At 34.4% G+C, this 21965-nt stretch overlaps 3 protein-coding genes across 3 annotated transcripts; 1 reads left to right on the top strand and 2 right to left on the bottom strand.

Moving 5' to 3' along the window:
- Positions 1–1621: 1621 nt before the first annotated feature.
- LOC104902013 (methyl-CpG-binding domain-containing protein 11) lies at positions 1622–9706 on the top strand. The gene is made up of 3 exons (XM_010689656.4): positions 1622–1783; positions 1928–2024; positions 8234–9706. The coding sequence occupies exons 2-3, from the start codon at positions 1941–1943 to the stop codon at positions 9389–9391; spliced, it is 1242 nt and encodes a 413-aa protein (XP_010687958.2). The 5' UTR covers positions 1622–1783; positions 1928–1940; the 3' UTR covers positions 9392–9706.
- A 270-nt stretch (positions 9707–9976) lies between these two features.
- Positions 9977–11825, bottom strand: LOC104902012 (thylakoid lumenal 16.5 kDa protein, chloroplastic). The gene is made up of 4 exons (XM_010689655.4): positions 11324–11825; positions 10602–10741; positions 10398–10470; positions 9977–10308 (listed from the first exon to the last, which is right to left on the bottom strand). Exons 1-4 carry the CDS (start codon positions 11709–11711, stop codon positions 10199–10201), a joined length of 711 nt encoding a protein of 236 aa, XP_010687957.2. The 5' UTR covers positions 11712–11825; the 3' UTR covers positions 9977–10198.
- A 3022-nt stretch (positions 11826–14847) lies between these two features.
- LOC104902450 (beta-galactosidase) lies at positions 14848–20213 on the bottom strand. Its single transcript, XM_057391601.1, has 16 exons — positions 19915–20213; positions 18911–19119; positions 18753–18819; positions 18566–18658; positions 18201–18344; positions 18007–18095; positions 17795–17900; positions 17302–17389; positions 17084–17202; positions 16782–16989; positions 16390–16456; positions 16185–16288; positions 15983–16110; positions 15638–15871; positions 15052–15537; positions 14848–14958 (listed from the first exon to the last, which is right to left on the bottom strand). The coding sequence occupies exons 1-16, from the start codon at positions 20104–20106 to the stop codon at positions 14848–14850; spliced, it is 2445 nt and encodes an 814-aa protein (XP_057247584.1). The 5' UTR covers positions 20107–20213.
- Positions 20214–21965: the final 1752 nt, after the last annotated feature.

Below are 21965 nucleotides of genomic sequence, written 5' to 3'. Positions count from 1 at the left end.
AAGCTATTAGCTTATAATGCACACCAGCTCAGAGGCTGAGTACAAAATTAAATAGCCCAGAAATAAATGCTCAATATATTGTTGGGATGAGTATTCAAACCTTGGGCAATATCTCGAAATTCAAAGTGCAATTCTACCGAGTTAACACCTCTCCTTTAACATTTATGGTATACATTATTAACTCTGTAAGCTTACCATAACAAAAGGATGATAGAGTGCCGACAAAAGATGATGACATGTCTATAAAATATCTTTTGATATACTCAATTTATACTTGTTTATGTATACACATCACAATTCACAACAAAAAAGCATGCAGTATGGATGAAATATCGGTTCTTTAAGGTGTAGTGTTGTAAGTGACTAGATAAGTAATCTATTACTTAGGTTAATCATGCAAGCGGTCTTTTGAAATTCCTTGTGGACATAAATCTCAACATATGTTTTCTCATAAACGTTAGCACGAGACTCATGCACTATGAATTATTGTAAGATGGATAATATTTTGTTGTAAATATCATTATTCTTCTGCAAGTAATCTATTTTAAGTCAAAGAGTGACTTATTTTGAATAAAATTTGATCCATTGAGTTAAAAATGAAATAATTTTCAATAATTAATTTTACACCTAATATATGCAAAATATGCTGATCATATGCTAATTCATAATTTGTTCTTAAAAATTTCAACCATCATATGGTTATCTCCAACTTTTTTTGAAGCATATCACGTCAAACTTGTATAGTTGATTTTATATGTGTCTCAACCTTATATTGAAAAAATTAGTAAGAGATATGTAAGAGTAGTTTTTATGTCACCGTTAAGTATACAATTGCATTAATAAACAACTCCCAATTAGGTTTGTGTCTGAATTTTTGTTTATCCATAAATTTTAGTAAAAAATACTATTCATTCAAAAGTAATAAATACTAATTAATAGGATATTAAAGTTTTGCATAAATAAAACAGCAAGAGAAGAATGAAGAAAATGACCATCAAGTCAACACACTGATACATATCTGTGTACTCAATACGCAACCTTTCAAATCCAATACTTACTTCAATAATAAGAAAATCATATCTTAATTTTCAAAACGAATATCAGCTCAAATTTTAGACTTTTCAGGTATTGCATAGCTTCGCACACAAACTCAAACCCAGTAGCAGTTGCTGGAGTTCATTCATCTTACACCCGAATATAGCGGACATATGGTTCACCCACACTAATTTTTGCTTATTTAAGTTATTTCAAATAATCAATAAGCAATGAGTAGAAAAATAATCTTAGATATACCATGCTTACGGTATACCGGACTTGATGAATTGAAATGATCAACGGAGATGATTGAGGCTATGTTTAGTTCACCTGAAATTTTATGATCTGAACTTATCTGAAATAAAAAAAATAAGGTGAATTGCATGGAGTTTGTTTTGTTGACAATGACAAAAGTGAAGAAAAGCGAACCCAAAAACAAAAATCAGTTACCGCCGTTGATCTCAATTCCCTCAAATTCCCCAGACAGTTGTCATCATTAGAGCTCACCTTAGATTTTTTGTCAGTACACCACCTTATCAATAACACTTAAATCTAGTAGTACAGAATACAGATGTAACACTATTAAAAAATCGACAATAAATCTGATTATAAAAAAATCTTTATACAAGACAAAAAATAGTTTCTTTCTCGAACTCTCAACAAACTTGTGCTTTTATATCCAGTTTCTCTCTCCTTTCTTCGATTCTTGTTTACCTGATTTTTGAGCACCAAATTAGATAAACAAACAGTAAGAAAAATTTCTATAAAGGATTAATCTTTCTCTTTCTCTCTCTTACCCACTTTTTTTTCTACAGTTTTTCCTCCATTTTTTGCGATTTTTTTCAAGTTTTTTTGGGAATTTAATTCTGGGTATGTTTTGAATTTTTTGCAGGTGAAAGTTTCAAATGATGAGTGAAGTTGAGAAGAATACTCCCCAAGAAGAAGTGGTTTCAATGGAGCTTCCTGCTCCTTCTGGTTGGAAGAAACAGGTCTTTTTTTCATTTTCTGAAGATTTAATTTTTTTTTTATTGTTAGTTATCAAATTAATATTTTTTTTATGTATTGAGTTAAATTTTGGTTGATTTATGATATTTTCTGATGTGGGTTTGTGTTTAATTTTTGATTTATATTGTAAGTTTTAGGATTTTTTTTTTGAGTAATTAGGGTTTTGATTGTGTATCCTATGTTCTAATTATGTGTCCTAGGATTTTGGAAAAGAACTTTTCTTTCCCTTCTATTTGGGCAATTCTTGCTGATTTGGTTTGATTGATAAACTTTTATACTTCACATGGCGAAGGAGTAAATTGGAGCTATGTACTTGAAAATTTTGTTAAACCGCACTAATTTTGTCTTGTAGGGTTTAGTGGCAAGTACATAAATTGGTTTATATTGTTAAACTGCACTAATTTTGTCTTGTAGGGTTTGGTCACCCCTCAAAATAATTTTCTGGTTGCTTCACTGCAGTCACTGGATCCCTATTTGACTCGAGTTGACTTCATGGGAAAACCTCACACATGCTTAGGCTCCGTTTGGTTGGGTGTAAAATCTTTTGAGTGTAAAATGATTTTCATGGAAAACAATATATAATTGAAAACGCAATTCCAAAATTAGTTTTCCGTTGCTTGGTTCCATGTAAGAAAAATGATGAAATGAAAATGAAACTGGAAAATAAGGAAGTAGTGAGAGGAGTGTACAAGAGGGGTAAGTAAAAAGAAGGAAACTAGTTTTCTCTTCATTTTGAAGAGAAAATGGATTTTCGTCATTGGGAGAGCAATTTACTCCTAGTAAAAATGGTTTTACACTCCTTTGCAAACCAAACAATGTAAATTGAAAATACAAGAAAACAGTTTTACAGGAAAATGTTGTACACCTGATCAAACGGAGCCTTAATATGTTATGATTTGAAAATAGGGTGCTAGATCAGTTTTAACTCTGCTCTTTTACTAGCAGAAGTAGTAGTTTCATCAAAACTTGAGCATATGATATGGTGAACGCTTGATCATTGTAAGGGTTAAGGTTTGAAGTTTTTCCCAGTGGCAAGTGATGGAAACAAACCCAAAGAAATTCGGATGGGAAATGTTTACATGAGTAATCTCGTTCAATATTCAGTAGTTATGATAATTTGGAAATTTGAATGGCAACACAAAAAGGATCCACATACATTATGATCTACCTATCAATATCACTTCATTTCAGCCTAGCTTTTCTCCATGAACAATAATGGGATGGAGACAATTGGCAATAGTTGTGAATAACTAATATCTAGCTGTTAGCACATGTAGATACTCATACTATATATATGGTGAATTGGTCAGTCTCAAATGATTGATTATCTCAAAGTAAGAATTGCCATATACCTTCTTAGTTTATGAAATCTCTCTTGCTAATGGGATTGTAATTGGTATTAATACTCATCCTCAAGGGAAATCACCAAGTGGGCAATCCGCATAGAATCAGCAGTGTGGGTTACCTAACCAAATTGCCATGTCTTTAACTCTTGAGAGAGCCTTCCTTACCCTACTCTTTCTTCCTATGCTAAGGGTTCCTACACCATAGCATTCTGATATCCCTCCGAGTAATTTCCCTATTCTGCATTTGCACTTTATATGAATTTATTAAAATCTTACATGTTTAAGCTCTAGACCTTTTTTTTCCACTAGTTGCCTCTGATAACGAAGAAAATCACCTCCTTGTGATCCACATGTCATGATTTATTGATGATATGTATGGGTTGAAGATACTATAGATGGATTTAGTGCTATTTTGGAGAAATGGAAGCAAAAGTTCGAATATTGAGGGTTAGGTTAAGTAGGATTAAATTTGAGTGAATGGAGGGTACTTTCATTAATGAGAGGGTGTTAGTTATGAATATAGTAATATTGAAGGTCCAGGATTGCATATAAGTGAGCCTGTAAGTGATTTGGTTAAAAGATATGGAGATATTGACCAAGATGTGGCTCAAATGGTTTAGTGGCTCAATAATGGAGAACTGAAGACAAGCTAAGTCAAATTTTCTGCAATAGTAGTGTGCCTCCAAGGTCGAAGAATAATTCTACAGGATGGCCATTAGACCTCCATTTTTATATGGGTTGGGGTGTTGCACATTTACATGGGGGAGTCATGGATATGCTGAGATGGATGTGTTAGTGTCCCTCGAGATAAAATGCGAAATGAAGATATTGGGATTTGGGAACAAGGATAGAGTTGCGGATATTGAGGATAAGCTAAGAAATTACTTTTGGGTATGTGAGACATCCACCACAAGATGCGGCATTGGTGGGGAATGTCAATAAGGGTTAGCAAGGATCTGAACATCCGGTGCTAGTATGCTTGTCATAGAACTTAAACCAAAAAGGAATATCTTGGAACCAGACATCTTATTTTGCTAGCCTTTTCCACGAGCATAATTGGGCCTAAACTATCCAATGACTAGTGGGCTGGGAATGAAGTTTTTATTTCTGTATTTTAAAGTGTTTGGGCTCAAAATTATCCCTAGGCATTAGATTTTCACCATACTTTATTTGCGAAAGTAGCTGAAGTTGATGGATTGTAACAAACACATCATAAGAGCAGTTGAAGGTGAGAGCAGTTTGAAACTTTGAGTTGCGGAAGCCTGAAAATTGGTGCCATGTAGAAGATAATGAATTAATGATCATTGCAAAAGATTTGCCTGATAAATGTGTATTCTGGGTACCACGGAGGAGAGCTCTCACAACACAAAAGTCAAGGCAATGCTTTAAGGAATGGTTATAACCAAATATAATTTTTTTTCTACTCTTCCTTAGAGATTAGGAATAATGTTCCTGCAATTGCCTGTTTAGAGAGACCAGCATTTAATTTTTTCACTGTTGGAGGTTTGATGAGATACCTCGATTTATCAGAGGATGTTGGGTATAGGAGTCGTAGATTTGATGATACTATTTCGGAAATTGGTTGCCTCTTATTCCTGAATTATACATATATCACTTTTTTTTTTCTGTCCCTGAGGGTTATTCATCTCACCATGTTTGTTCATTTCTTTGTTTATCAAGAAAGATGGGATTTGCATGTGATCAGGTCTATCATGTCATCAGGAAATTCTTCTGAAGGGTAAGCAAATTGATGCTATTCACCGTGTCCTGTGGTGGAGGTTTCAAGACTTCTAGGTGACAACAAACATGCTTAATTGTCTAGGCTGTTTGTGAATTGTATGACTTTGCCTATATAATAATGTTAATGGCTATAATATGAGTTTTTGCTTAGTAAGGGAAGGCGTGGTTATGCTGATCCTATGTATGAAGTTCTCTCAGGGAACTCTGCTGAGCTCATCGCAGAGCCACAGTTAAGAGCCCTCTGAATTGTTGTCGTGGGAATCAATATCCTTACTTGCTCAGGATCTGTTGGTATTATAACAGGGATGGTGCAGATTCTGTTAAGCTGCGCATGACTTGTTTTTGGTGACATTTGGTAAGTTTTTTACTACTCCATTTTACATGATAATTATCTGACAAAAGCATCTATATTGGTGGTGATCATAGTAGGAAACCATTATGTATCAGGTGTAGTAGTCTGTTGAAGGTGTATGGTTTGTTTAGTGATTTGGATTCCTGTACTTATGAGTTTGTGGAAACCCTATCTTATTAAATCCTTGGACTCGATGTGAGATGATTAGGTTTTAGTTTCATCAGTAAATTGGTGATTGAATAGTTTAGGACCCAAAGTTTTTCTTTAAAATTAGTGCATCGTAAGAGCTGGATTATCTAGATACTTCTTTTGGACCTTCTATTGGACGTTTGCTTTGGGAAGTTGGAGAAGTCCTTACTAATTATTGACTTGATGCTGCATTATTAGGTTTCAGTTGTGTGAATAAACAGTTGATTGAATAGTTAGCATCCAAGTGTTTCAATTAAAGCATTCCAAGAGCTGAATGATCTGCTTACTTCTTTTGTTCTTTGGTAATCAATAAAGTGTTTGTAAATGGCTCTTAAGGAAAGGGTCACAAATATCAGGGAAGTCTCATTGTGTTAAGTTTGTTAGTCTGCAGCCTTTTCTTGGCTATTACGTGGTAAGGTGAAGGTGGTTGTTCACTCAAGGCCTGTTATCTTGGTACAGAGGCTTCATGTTCAATAAGGGAAAAAGGGTTTCTTGTGTCAGCAAGAAGTTCCTGATTTTAATTGCTAAGCTTTCTTCAGCACAGCTGCTGTTGACACTATATATAGCTGATGGAGCTTAAACCATGAGAATAGAGTTTACTGGGATTACAACCAAATGACATACTTGGGTTAAACCTAGCACTTCTGGTATAGCTTGATTATATGCATGCAGATTGATATATGAGAATTTTCAGTCCAGAGGAAACATTTTTTTATTCAGGATGTCTTGTTTCTGTTCCATTGCTGAATATGGAAATCAATGGACTTGTTGAGGTTTATGGATTGTATTGGGAATGGATTCATGCCGGCACTGGCTTATAACTGATAAGCATGTTAGAACAGATATTCTTGCAGCAGCCTAAGGAAGAATTAGTTACTAGTGTCTTCTATGAGACATGGCGCATTTGCAGCAAGTTGCTTTTTTGACAAGGAATGAATGGTCGAGGAAATTGAGGGAATGCAAATGCGATCACCAATAAAAGGAGGGAGACTTTGTGGGGTCAATCCATGTCAGGGGACGTAATTTTCTCTTTTGACGGGATAAACTTGTAATAGTGTATTAGACAGACTATTAGCTCCTGTATCCCAAAAGATTGAATCTTTGATCAAACAAAGCCATCCTTTTTGTTGTCAAATTATAGTGTAAGGTAGGTGCTGTTATAAGATAATTAAACTCACCCAATATTCAAGTCTCCCCATATTTGCTTATCACACTTGCATACTTAAGGCCCACCCCCTCCAAAAAAAAATATCTTTTAAGACACTGTCTTACTGTACCTTTATTCTTACCTTAGAACTATTGGCAATGTTGCTGTGTGGTTCGATAGCAACGGTAGAGGGAAAGCGATGGTAATTTGTGGTTTCTGAGTCCTCGTTATCTATTTGAGCAAGTTCCATGTAGGAGCTTATATGTTATCTGTGACTACTTACTGAACTTCAAATTCTGCTCTGAATTTTCTTTGTTTAAAATGTTATTTATACCAGTCAGCTATACTAAGGCTTTGGTATCTAGGAGATAGAAGAATGAGCAGAGACTACCTGAACTTTTACTTCTGCTCTGATTTTTTTTTTTTCTGTTCTTATATCAATTCAACAATCTCAGCAATCTTTCAAGTTTTCTTTTTCAGCCGTATCATTAACTGTTACCTTTTTTTTGGCAAACTATTTCGCGTTTTGTAGAATGGAAGCAGATAGGTTGGCCGAGAGATTTAGCTTAGCAGCCTTGACAGGAGTGGGATTGCAAAACCTTCGTTCTTCCAACCTTTTAGATTTTGCAACATAAAACTCGCCACCTCTTTACCACCTCTACTGGCTAATATCCACATTTTGTCCCGAATTATGTCTCTGCTCAATGGATAGTGTTTTCTATATCTGCAAGCCATTCCCATGCCTGCTCTAACTGGGATAGGTAGGGTGCTTTTTTGTGTGTGCGCTAAAAGTAGATTTACATGCTGAAAGACCGTTTTAAATGCCATATATGAGATGTAGGTTAATATATGCAGCACATTGGAGTAGACTACACTAACTGTCGTGTAGTTGGCCATTTATGAGAGGTTGAAGATGACAATAACAGTGCTTTCTTAGGCCAAGGCAAGGAAAGCATATCTATGTTTCCAAGTGTGAAATCTCAGTGCTAGAATGGATGTCCTGTAGGATTAAGTCATCATCATGGTTTTTTCTCAGATACAAGCCTAAGTTGTATGAATTAGGCCTACAAACCGAAGGTAAGTGAGACGCCATACTCATTAAGTTTGGAGTATTGCTCATTATGTGAAGTTAAGGAAACTAAATTCATCTTTTGTATTCTCCCGTCTTTTGCATCTGTTGCACTTTGTGTAGTAAAAGGTCAAAAATTAGAAGCTGACAACGACGCTGAGTGGTACATAATTTTGACATAAATCCTCAATATATGGCTATGGTTAGCAAATTCCTGTTTGGGTTGCAGATTTCCTATTGTGAAGTACATCAGACTGCTGCACTCTTTGCACTCTTTTAAGGGAGGAAAAATTGTGTTTTTCTCATGGTTTACTTTTGCTGAGTCTTGTAATGTGATGAGGTGTTTGCAGTTTTTCCCTAAGAGAGGAGGCACCCCAAAGAAGAATGAGATTGTATTTACTTCCCCGACAGGAGAGGAGATCCACAACCAAAGGCAGCTGCAACAGTACCTAAAATCACATCCTGGTGGTCCACCAGCATCTGAATTTGATTGGGGCACTGGCGAGACACCTAGAAGATCAGCTCGAATTAGTGAGAAAGTAAAAGCAGCTCCTCCTACTCCTGAAAGTGAACCCCCGAAAAAAAGAAGAAAATCATCTGCTTCCAAGAAGGATGGTAGCAAGGATACCGAGGCCACAGCTGAAGGTACTAACACAGATGAGGTCCAGATGGAAGATGCTGAAAAGTCCGAGAAAGAAGAGACAGCAGAGGGAGCTGAAAAAGATGTCCAGATGCAGGAAGCTGAAAAGACTGAGAAAGATGAGGCAGAGGCCCGAGATGAAAAGGAAGTCATGAAAGAGAACCGAGCTGAGAGCATAAATGTGGCTTCTGAGACCAAGGAGGCTGTTCCTGAGCCTGAGAGAGAGACTGCAGTGCCAGTTCCCGAGGTTGAGGGAAATGCAGTATTTAAGGAGCAATATTTAAAAGAAAGTGAAGGTGATAAGGCTTCTATTGAAGATGCTGAGATGACCAAGGAGGCTGTTCCTGAGCCTGAGAGACAGACTCCAGTGCCAGTTCCTGAGGTGGAAAAAAATGTAGAAACTGAAAAGCAAGATATAAAAGAAAGAGAAGGTGATAAAGATGCTGAGGTTAAAGAAGAGAAGAATGACAGTTTGCAGGAACAGGTGAAAGTAGATACTGAAGATGGGAAGAAAGATGCATCAGGCGAACCAGGATATGCAAGAAAATTTGAGGTCGAAAAAGGAGTGGATTCTTCTCAATTAATTACTAATCATGAAGAGAATATAGTTGGAGAAGACAAATTTAAAGTTGAGGAGCAAGCGCAACCTGAGAAACAAGATGGCTTTGTAGATTTGGTGAAGCCTGATATTGATGCCACCAACAAAGAGGCAAAACTTGATGTGGATAGCATTGGAAAAGACAATGGAAAAGCTCCTTCGGAAACCGTCGAAGAGCCGAAGGAAAAAGATGGCGTGGAGGGCAATATAAGCAAGAAAGTAATAGAGGTGACAGAGAATGGAAGCAAGGCAGGCGAGGCTAGGTCTTGATTCTTGCTAATATGATTGAGTCATCTCCATTTGATACTCCTGGAGCTCTCTGAATGACTGTTATAGGCTTATAGCCTTGTTGTTAATGGTAGAATCTGATTTGCTGTTTAGTCAAGATTACCCCTGTACCCAGTTGTAGATTAGGCCTTGAGTCTCGACCTAGCGAGTGATTATGGGAAATATTTGTAGCTCGTGTAGAGTTCTTTCTGTAACATTATACTGTCAAATTACTGGTTCTGTTACACCTTGACTACCATCATATGTAGTGTATGAAGCTACTCTTATATACTGTTGACAATCTTCTGTTTTGTTGTACTGCTATTGTAGCTCTTTCAGCTGTTTGGAATCTTGGCAGTTCGATTGAGGACATACATTTCATTGTGCATTATCCATATATTGCTTTCTGATGTACGAATAATTGTTTGATGATGCAAGATACCTGTGTTACTCTGACACATATACTCCTATCAAACAAAAGTATGTGTCCAAGTGTTCAGGTCGGCTATTTTGTTTAAAATATCCATGTTTTTGGCCCAAAATAAAGTGTCGGGAATCTGACTCAAATACTTGAAAGAAAATGAAGTCTTGTAAGTAACATAGTTGGATATTGAGATCATGATGTGCTTAATATTTATTAGTTACATGTGAAAAGAATTACAAAACATAAGAATACTCGATGGAACATTGTTGCCGAGCTAGAGGGTCTTTACAACTCTTGTATGAAAACTACACTAAACAGGGGAAGTGGATGCAATTCTGACTCAAAAGGCAGAATAGGAAGCACTGTTAGAATCAAAAAAATCTCTTTCAAAGCCCCTTGAGAAGTCCATCAAGTCCTGTTAGTGCAGTCCATTTCTCGAACGCACTAGCTGAAGATACAAATGCGATCTTAGATGATTCGACATCTTTCTGAGCCACTACAAATTGCAGAAAGAAAGTTCAGTACCAAATAATTCGACATATCTTCATTCAGAGAAAGCAGGCTTAGATAGTTTTTCAGGCTTACCAGATGATATCAGCTCTGAGATTGAGGTGTTAAACATATCAACTTCTTCTGTCTCCTCAGGACCTAAGCTTAGCTGTTAAGGGGTGTTTCGCAGTGTGATCAAAACAGAAAAAAAAAATCATTCAGAGGTCATAAGATTTATCAATGGCAGAACTCGAGTCCTGCCATATACTGTTGAATACGAGTAAAAGACGAAGGGCAGACCTTAGTGAAGGCTGAATTGGCCTTCTTAATCCAATCAGTGTCAGTGCTAGTGCCGAGAACTGAACTCGCAGCATTAAGATCATTGCTTTCTATAGCTTGGCCTACCGCGCTTAATTTGTACACAAGATCTTGTAAATACCCTGAACATTTCAGAATTCAGATGATTGTCAGAAACAATGCTACCTGATTCTTCGTACAAAAATTGGTAAGGGACGCAATTTGCTGTCTAATCCTGTTAAACTAGCTCCCAAGTATACCACTTGCATGTACCAATTCGCTCTATTCATATAGTCACAAGGTTTTAGCGAATTAGGTAATACTGGTTAGAAATAAAGTTATCCATTGCTCCATTTGTTCAAGGTCTCGTACCATAAGCTTTTAATGAGACCGTCTTACATTAACTTATCGTTAAAACATTTTAAGCCACCCACAAATTTACACCACTGTCACAGTGTATGTGTTTCTACTGTTATGGATTGGGTATAACACACAGCTAGAATAACAAAGATTTTTTTTTTTGAAAACTCTATACATATTAGAACCAAAATTATTTTACTCAGATCTTTCACTTAACAACATAGGGCCTGTTCTCCCCAGCTTATTTTCAGTTCAGTTCGGTTCAGTTCAACTGTTTTATGCCGAAGAGAACAGGCCCATATAGTCAATTTCACTAATGTTATATTGTAGGATAAAATCAACATTCGAAAAAAAAAAGGGATGACCTTTTTCCTTAGTAGATGAGTTTATAACTCCTTGTCTTTCAAGCCTTTTCTTTCTATCCTTCTTCACCTTCTCCAAGAGCTCCAAATCATCCTCAGCTTCCAATGGCGCCGCTTCGGCATGGGGCTCACCTTTCCCTGCCATTGATAGAAGTAAGGCAGATGATAGAGAAAGAGCAAAGCTTCTTTTGCTTACACATGGAGATGATGATGATGATGATGACTCTGATTTGCAAAAGGTTACTAATAAATTTTGTCTCATAACATTGTTTTTTTGAAGGGAAAATGAAAGTGAAGATGATGAAGATGTTAATGATGAAGGTAATAAAGAGTTGGATGATGAGTGATGAGGGAATGTGTTAGTAGTAGATAGAAAGGTTGTTACTGCCATTGTTTTTTGTTCTTGTGCTCTTTCTTCCTTCACTTTTGATAGTAGATACAAATACTTAAGTTTTTTTTTTTTGGTGGGAAAAAGAATTTGTGAAGGAGAAACTTGGGACTTTAAAGAGATAAGATATTGCTGGATTTCTCTGATCCTAAATATAGGTGTGTATGAGGCCATTTTTGCAAAGTTGGAAGGGTACAATTGTCATATGAAAGTTAGTCCAAGGGAATACAGGTTGATAACATACTAGTAGAGTTAATCTTTTATAGTTAGAAATGACAAAATTGATTGACAGCATCTATCAATTAAACTACCGTCTTTTTGAACTAAGAGAAAATGAACTAAAAATAAATCTAAAAAAACAGGGCTTAACTGGATATTAAACTTAATTAAATGGTATTTAAACAAAAACCACTTTAATATCTATTTGGTGCCACTTGTGGAGTCTTTTATAAACTTTAATAAGTTTTTCTTTGTGCATATATGATGTGTTTCTGATGCAAATAAAGGTTGACCTTACTTAAAAACTAATATAACTTGTATGATTATTTTATTATAAAATATGTTCTAACGGATGATAATCCCAAATATGACTTGCACGAATTTAAAAACAAACCAAATGACTTCTCATCCATATATGAATATGTATAAACCAAATCTGATCTAAGGAGTAAGTGAAAATTTTATTATGTTCCCAAGAGCATGGTGCATATGGTGCACCCAGTAAATTTGTTCCATTTTCGATGAGTAAATGTTTTATTTCAACAAATGTTTGTTTTAAGCATATTATCCAGCAAAAAAAATGTTCTATTTTATGTGAAAATTGTTCTATATTTAGTAAGCAAATGTTCCATTCCAACTAATGCTCATTTTAAGTATGTTTTTCAACAAAAAAATATGTTCTATTTTTCATGAAAAGTGTTCTATTTTTAATAACTAAATGCTCTATTTCAACAAATATTTGTTTTAAGCTTGTTTTTCAACAGAAAATTATGTTTTATTTCTGTGAACGTTGTTCTATTTTCGATAAGCAAATGTTCTATTTTAAAAAATGTTCGTTTATAACTTATTTTTCAGCAAAAATATGTTCTATTTTTCGTGAAAATTTATTTTATGTTTGATGAGCAAATGTTCTATTTAAATGATTGAATTTTGGTAATGTTCCACTTCAATAGTAGTAAAATGTTCATTTTTCGTAATTGAATTTGGTAATATTCCACTTCAACAGTAAAATGTTCGTTTTTGTCAGTGAACTTTTGTAATGTTCCACTTCAACATTAAAATATTTGTCTTCGTAAGTGAATTCTTGTAATGTTTCAGTTCAACTGTAATGTGTTCGTTTTCGTAAAATATTCTATTTTGCTTTGTGAAAACACAATGCTCATTGTGCTCCTTGGAGTACAATCCACGGATTAAGGAGTAAGGCTATCTAGCTAATGAGGAAGCCAACTAATAGGAGAGAGGAAAGAAATTAGGACTCATACACTAATTACATCATGAATTTTTTTCATCACTTCTAAGAGAATGACTATACATTTCTTTTCAACTCACCAAAACAGGTAACTTTTAGGCTATGTTTGGCAAACTAGTTGAAAATAAACTGAAACTGATAAGCTAACTGAAACTGATAAAATAAAGCTGAACTGATAAAGTACTTGAACTTATAAGGTAACTGTTTAGTTTAACTATTTGGCAAAATTAGTTGATTAAGTTGATAAATTATTTTGGCAAAATTAGATGATGTCAAAATTTTGGAAAGATTTTTCCAAAATTTCAGTTACTTAATTTTTACTTTAGGTGCTCCCCAAATACTACTAATTATTTTAACACCTAAAATATGTTAACAAATTATTATTTAAGGTAGCTAAAATGCTTCACCAAACAGAGCCGTTATGAGATTCATCATGGATACTGTATAGGAACTCTAGATTCCAGTTTACATTACTGTTTAGTTTGTTAAAAGTGAGTTAGAGCAATTTGTTAGAAGTTAGTTAGAGCAGTTTGTTATGCTTTCTCTAATGTTATATAAATACTCCCTAGCTCTAGTTTTGTAAATGAATTGATTCATTCAATTGAAACACAGAGATTGAGACCTCAATTCTCTCTCAATTTTTCCTTCTTCTTGCGGAAAAAAATCTAATAAATTGTCATGATATCAGAGCGCAAAACTTCGTTCTGCAAACCTGATCATCCAAATTTTGGTAACGAATTCCGCAATTTCAACTGATTTTCTGCTCAAAAAATCATCTGTTGAACATCTGATTCTGCTTGAACATCTTCTTTCGAAGATCTGAAACCTAGAGGAGTCTAAATTCAGGTCTAAACTTCCTAATTCAATCTGAAATTTAGTTTTTTCGTTCTTGTTATACGAAATTGATTGACTGATTGAAATTTTTGATTGAGAATACTGAAATTGCTTCCTGAAATCTATCCTTAAATGTTATTGCAATTTGTTCTTCCTCCTTTGAGTTGTTTTTATCTGATTCTCTCTGTTCTGAATTTCTTCATTCCTTTCTGAAATCTGCAGATTCAGAATCTCTAAATCACTGATTTTTTTCTGATTGTTTCTGATTGTTTATCTGAGTTCTGACATCTGATCTGATTAACTTTCTTGAAATTACTTCATTTGATTTGTTCTAGCAATCTAAATTCTTCATATCTGATTCAAAATCTCACATTAAGATGCCTCAAATTGAAGATAAATTCCAAATTCTACTCCAATAAACCTGCAGAATCCTAGCAATATCTAATATATACATCCTTTATATGCTAATTCTACAGAAATTGTTTCCATTAACTTCAATGGAAGTGCCTTTAATGATCGAAAACGTTCTATCGAATTGTGGTTGGATTTTATTGTTACAATTTGAAGCAAGTAAAATCATGTGAGAATTATAACACAAAACCATAGGTCTTTTGTGTTACTTTAGAGAACAATCTAGCCAAATATAAATAAAGCGAAAATATGACGCAGAAGAAAACAGAAACTTTTTAAATTTATTCCATGTATTTATGCTAAAATTACCAGTCTGAATTACTACTAACTAACCATAATTACGAATAATATATAGTCTACCTAATGCTATTAAACTTTTCTATATATAAAAAACTTCTGTAAGGAAAAACTTATTGACATAAACTATTAACAAGTAATCTCCACTGCAAGTCTCTTGGTTTTCTCTTCACAATTTAAAGCCGAACCAAAGGTCTTCTCAGAGATATCCACTGAACAAGTCTCGTGACCAACACAAGCCTACAAAAGTAATAAAATCAAAGTAATTAATAAAATCTCGTGTTAACAAATTAAATCATTCAATTGTTAAATAAATACACAAAAATATAATACCTTAATAAGGATGGGTTGAGCATCGATGTCACAAGATCCTTTCCCAAAAGAGCCACAATCACCTAGAGGATTACCAAAACTAGCGAATTTAATAGCCGAAATTGAGCTTCCTTTACATGACAACTCTAATGTACTTCCTTCATAACCATTTGCACAAGCTCCTTTTACTCCAATGGTCTTGAATTTAACTTGAGTTGGGTTTCCCCCAAATTCCTCAAACAGAACAAGAGTATTCACATCGTCCCTTAGAAAAGATCGCGGTACATGATACTCAGTTTGTATAGACTTCCCGCAATTGGTAACACACTTGGTGTTATCATATTCACCACGGTAGTCACATGGATCAAGGCTGCACCCATCTTCGTCAGCTAGGTAACTCGGCCAATACCTTCCGATACTTATACCATTCACCCAAGCTTCTCCTTTCCCCATGCTACTAAGATCTAGAACAACTGGGTTTGTTCCCAATGGTGGCTTGAATGTAGTCTGTTAAAACACAAGATTCATTATAACTTATTAATGTTAAATGGTAAAAGTGTAGTGAAATTAAGTTATATAGTTGCATATATGGATTAATAATTGTTACCTTATACCATGTCATCTGAGTATCTACTGGCATATCCGTCTCAGTTTTCCACCTTCTGACAGAGGGTGATGTTTCACTATAGAGCATATCATGATCAAGACCTTGCAAACCAGTTTTGTATGCCCATACATGAGAAGATAGATCCTTTATAACAATCTCGTCGCCTCTCTTTCCGACTAACTCTACTGGACCAACTATTCCGACTGGAGTCATATCATAATAAGGACCATAGTTCTACAACCAAATTATCAATTGGCAATTAGAAAATTTAATGATTAAATGTATGTAATGAAGATGGTAAGAAACAATTGTAACCATTAAAAAGAAACTGGTGATCTAGTATACCTGAAGTCCAACTGTGGCACTAAGGAGCGAAATTATGTTCTTTCCCTTCGTCAAATTAACCTTCCCTTCAAAAATGTAGGTAAAAGAATCTTCTTTGCCATATTCATATCCTATAGAATAAAATGATATATAGTATTATTTGCATATGCTAATATAAATACTAAATAGAAGGAGAGTAAAAGTATAATAAATGAATTTTTACCAAGCTCTTCGCCATTGACATAAACATGAAGAACATGAGCACTAGAATTGATACGAAGCCTCATGTCATCACTCCAAATGATATCATTCTTGTCAAGGTGGAGACTAATTAATAAACAGGAAAATTATATTAGTTCCATGTTCCTTCTAAGGTGAAGTATGATTAAGGCAGACTAAGCAAGTATTATAGATTAAGATAAAATTACCTAGTCATGTACCACAAGTAGTCACTAGTATCATTAGTAGCAGCCTTCTGTTCAAGGAGAACATCCCCTGCAAATTGGCCTTTACCTTCTTTGACATACTTTGAGATCGATTCTCGTCTCCAATTCCAGGTTAGGGAACTTGGTTCTTCTTCAGCTTCATTGTGTTTCTTTTCTATCATGTTTGTTTGTGTATTCACCTATAACATTTGAAACGTTACGTTTGTGCATATATCAAGTAAATGATGATATAGTTCCATGTGGGTTATGATAGAGTATAGATCTATTCCCAGGGTCTCAACCATCAACTTAAACTTTTGGTTAAATTGGTCCTTTGACAGCGCCAGGTATGAGGGAGAATTGGTCCTTTGACAGGTTACTCAATTACCATCAACAAAATAACAAATAGATATATTGAATATGCACAAGAAAAAGTCTTACCTTAGCAGTATTATATGCTTCGTTTTTGCAATCTGGGAGGATACTGACAGACCAAGCAGGAATAGTAAAGGTACGATGATTCAATACTATTGTTGCATCGTTTGTTGAATTTGCATTGCTAAGGAAACAACTTGAGGTTTTGTTGTTCGTAAAAGTTGTCACCTAAACATGCATATATAGATAATAATCGTATCAAATTTCTGTGTAACGGTTAGTTAATTGAAACAATAGGTTATATTCTCCATAGAAATTTTACCGTAACAGAATTTCCCATATCAGTTGTATTCACATCTCCATAAGTAAGAAGTTTCTCCATTGAGTGTAACACAGAGTGGAGTTGTTTAAGATGTCCATATTTAGGTTGATTCAGATTTCCTATTCATATAAAATAAACGAGCACATAAATTAGTTAATTCTGTAGTTACATCATTACAATTGAGCTAATATGTCAGTAATCAACACATGAATTCATACCATATTCATCAAGGGGTGCATCATAATCATAACTTGTAGTGATATATGGACCACCAGATGTTCTTCCGAAGTTTGTTCCTCCATGAAACTGAAAAATATTATATCATAAGTTGCTATATATGTTTATAATTTCGATTTTTTTAACTTATAGGCTTCATTTGGTAGGCGTAAAACATTTTCAGTAATTCCAAAATTAGTTTTTCGTTGTTTGGTTCCATGTAAGAAAAATAATGAAAATGAAAAAAATATGAAAGGGAAAGTAAGGAGGTAGTGAGAGGAGTGTGTAAGAAAAATAATAAGGAAAACAGTTTTCCCTTCATTTTGAAAGGAAAATGGTTTTCCATCATTGGGAGTGTAATTTTACTCCAAGGGAAAATGGTTTTACACTCTTTTGCCAACCAAAAGTAAAACTGAAAATAGAGGAAAACAGTTTTCCGGGAAAATGTTTTACGCCCTACCAAACGGAGTCATAATCTTTGTTTTTGTTATTTACCATGTAATAATTCTGTACAGTGCCTCCAGTTTGGAAGAATCGTGCAACAGCATAAGCAACATCTTCAGCAGTCCTATGTGGAACCTTACCACCCCAATTTTTGAACCTGTAATTTTGCATTCATATATTCATTCATAAAATCATAAGATAATCATGTTTTCAAGTTATGTTGAGTATAATTAGCCAGATTAAATGATCGATCATCAACTAACCAGCCAGTCCAATTTTCAGTCCAGATTTTAGGACTATTGGGATTGTTTGGCGTGAAATCATGACAATACCAACCATTGCATGTATTAATCTGAATAAGAGAAAAGAATATGCAAAATAATTAGCTTATTGTATAATATAATAAATCCGAATTAACAAAAAGAAAGCAAAGATAATATTTTTTAAAGAGTCATACTATTGGTTGAGGTGCATCACTCTCTTGGCACATAATCCATGGTACTCCAATGTTCTGTGATACAGCCATGTTTGCACACCAATCACGGTATGCTTTCCCAGCATCTCCATAAGAGGATATAACATTACCATATTCATTCTCAATCTACATTTTATCGATACACAAAGGGAAAAAGAAAGTATAATTAATCAAAGGCAAAAGCTAACGGAAACCCCAGGAGCGCTAGATAAGAAATATATTGTTCAACTTAATTTAGTCGATCACCCCACATTGCATTAAAATCACTTGTTACAACATCATAATGAAGTTGATTATTTGGGGGTGATTAAGGCCACATTATGGGATTAGTGCTTAAGGAAACAAACCTGAGCAAGGATAATTGGGCCACCTTGAGAGGCAAAAAGATTCTCATCTTTCACCTTATTAACTATCAATGTTGTGAAATTTTGCATCTCATCCTGTAAAATTAAGGCATATCTTAGCTAAAAAGTTTTTTTTATGTAACATTATACTTTAAAAACATGATTAAATGTATCACAGATATGTCATTACCATAAACACTTTATTAGCAGTGCGGAGCTCAATGCCTGGCATGTTGTGCAGCCACACAGGAAATCCACTATTCAAAATCAGATTAATATAGCATACGTTAGAGACATGGTATGAGTTTTATTCATTATATGCATTCCAAACATGAAATTAATATATACCCATAATTCCATTCAGCACAGGCGTATGGACCAATACGAAGAATAGCATAAAGTCCAGCATCTTGAACGGTCTTTAAAAACCTTATAAGGTCATTTTTACCAGTAAAATCATACTGCCTACGAACAGGTTCGTGGGAATTCCAAAACACGTAAGTCTCGATTGCATCAAGCCCTCCTTCTTTCGATTTTTTTATCAAATCCGGCCACATCTACAAAAGACATACAGCAAAAAAAAATTAAACTAAATACAACAACAACAAAAATACTAATACTTTGAAACCTTATGAAACCACTAGCAAATATCATATATTACCCACACGTAGGGCCTGTTCTCCCCAACTTATTTTCAGTTTAGTTCAGTTCAGACTGGTTCAGACCAGTTCAGTTCAGCTCTTGACAATATTTTTACTCTCACATATCACTATTCATTTCAGTTCAGTTCAGCTGTTTTATGCCGAAGAGAACAGGCCCGTAGCTTAACTAAGAACAACATGATCGAGCATTACTTTACACTCCCAACATATATACTTACATAACACAACTTCAGTCTTCATGAACATGAATCACAAAGATTCATGCTTTCACATATAATAATCAACAAAAAATTATTTCATAAAACAATCATAATAAACAAGCGCTAAAAGAGAATAAGAGATCAACATGAAACTCTGTGTATAGTAACTTTTGCTATCAACCTAAACAAAATACTCATAGCTCTAAATAAACATAACAAACCAAGAACACAATATCACGTACAATAATTCACTAATCATATAATTCATGAAACTCATGGAAACAAACATATAACATATAACATATGATTCAAAATCATATAACTAAAATAATCTGAAAATTTATTTGTCACAAAATCATGTATACAACAAGTTTACTCAACTCGAGATTTGAAGTTATAACGAATTAATTAAGTAGGTTATTTACAATACAGTGATATATACAAGTTTATTTTTACGTAAATTCGAAAAAATCGCGGTTGATTAACACACCTCAGGAGTACTGCGAGGATAATGGATGGAACCAGAAAGTATGATCTTACGCTCTCCATTGATGAGTAGTGCACGTCCATCATGAGAAACAACGGTTGATAAACTTGAATGTGAAAGACTTAATATGGTGATTATGGTTAAGAGAAGAGTAATCATATGATTATTCATCGTTAATGAGAAGCTAGCAGACATTGACAATATTGCAAGTTCGAGGAATTTTTTTATGTTATGATGATTAATGGAGATACGACCCACTATTTATACCTAATTATAAGATTTTGTAGATTTACCTTATCCAAATATAAATTAAATTCTTCATAAAATAGAAAATAAGAGTTGTAGAATGAAGAAGATTTATCTGGTTGAGATGTGTCTCTAATTCTTACAAAGAAGGGGAGGGGTGATTTGAACCTGTGACCTATCGCTCACAGCACCTCAATCTTAACCACTAGGCCAAGACATCCTTGGTTAATATTGTTTAGCTTTAGGAATTATATTCGAGTTAGTATTTGTTGTTTTGGAAGGATTGATTTTGCTAGTAGAAGGCTTCCTCTTTCTAATGGTATTAGAATTTTAGTGTTATGGAAAGTCTTTGTCGTCTCGGTTTATTGTGAGGAAAGTTTATCGTTAAAGGATTGATTATGGCTATGTTTAGTTCACCTGAAATTTTCTGATTTGATCTGAACTTATTTTTTCTGATTTAATCTGAACTTTCTTTTTCTTCTGATGATCTGATCTGATCTGATCTGAACTTATTTTTTTATCTGATCTAATCTATTTACAAGATCTTATCTTTTATAAACTATATTATTACTTTGTAATTCATTATTATGCAATACATTATAAGATCTTATTTATAGTATTACTATTATTATCATTTTATTTTTAGCACAACTTTTATACAACTTTTATTAATAATAATAATAATAATTATTATTATCATTAAAACAACAACAACAACAATTATAATCATAATAATAATATTAATAAATACTAAAAATAATTATATAACCCAAGTCATTAATTTATAAGAGCACTTCTAAAATATTTCACATTTTTCCTTAAAAAAAATTTCACACTTGAGAAGTCGGCAGACTCAACTGATTTTTTTTCATATAAAATAAAATAAGATATACAAACAACTATGAAACTTGACCTAAGTACTAATACTAATTTCTCTTTTACGTTGGAATTTGGTAAGAAGAGGTATACCATATCTAAATTTATAATTTGTATCTCGCACTTAGTTTATTTTGAAATGTAATCCGAACTTAGTAGTTTCGTTGTATGAATTTGAGCTATCATATTTTATATATTTCTTATTTTTGTGTCAATCTTATGGTCTTAACACGCGGCTTTTAATTTTCTATTATTTAATAACAACAAAATAACTTAAAATAGTGATAACAATAACGTTTATAATTAGACCTGGCAAAGTTGGTCCTGATCCGAAAATCCGGTCCGAAATATCCGATCCGTGGTCCGATCTGGGCCCGAACGAGACGGTCCGAACCTTGATCCGAATCCGAAACGGTCCCGATCCGGTCCGAATCCCGATCCGAAATAATCTTGATCCGAAACTCATCCGAAATCCGAATGATCCGATATAATCTTACCCGATCCGACCCGAAGGTAAACCGATCCGAAGTTATTGGTTTCGATTAGGCTTTGATCCGAAAAACCCGAAACTTACCCGTTTTTCTATATAAAAAAAATATCATTGGCATAAGTATTCCATTCATTCCACCATTGTCCGATTCCGATCCGAAATAATAGTCCGAACGATGACCCAATCCGAAACGATCTGATCTGGTCCGATCCCGGTCCGAATGTAACTTGATCCAAAAACGGTCCGATCTGAATTGGTCCGGTCCGATTCCGATCCGAAATAATAGTCCGAACGATGACTCAATCCGAAACGGTCCGATCCGGTCCGAATGTAACTTGATCCGAAAACGGCCCGATCTGAATTGGTCCGGTCCGAATCCGATCCGATTGGTCCGATTGCCAGGTCTATTTATAATGATAACAACGAGATTAATAATAATTAC

Source organism: Beta vulgaris, chromosome 8 (genome assembly GCF_026745355.1).
Source record: "Beta vulgaris subsp. vulgaris cultivar EL10 chromosome 8, EL10.2, whole genome shotgun sequence".
In the NCBI taxonomy this organism is placed as follows: Eukaryota; Viridiplantae; Streptophyta; class Magnoliopsida; order Caryophyllales; family Amaranthaceae; genus Beta; species Beta vulgaris.
Note: the sequence above shows the minus strand (reverse complement) of the source record. Positions and strands in the feature narration are given on the sequence as shown.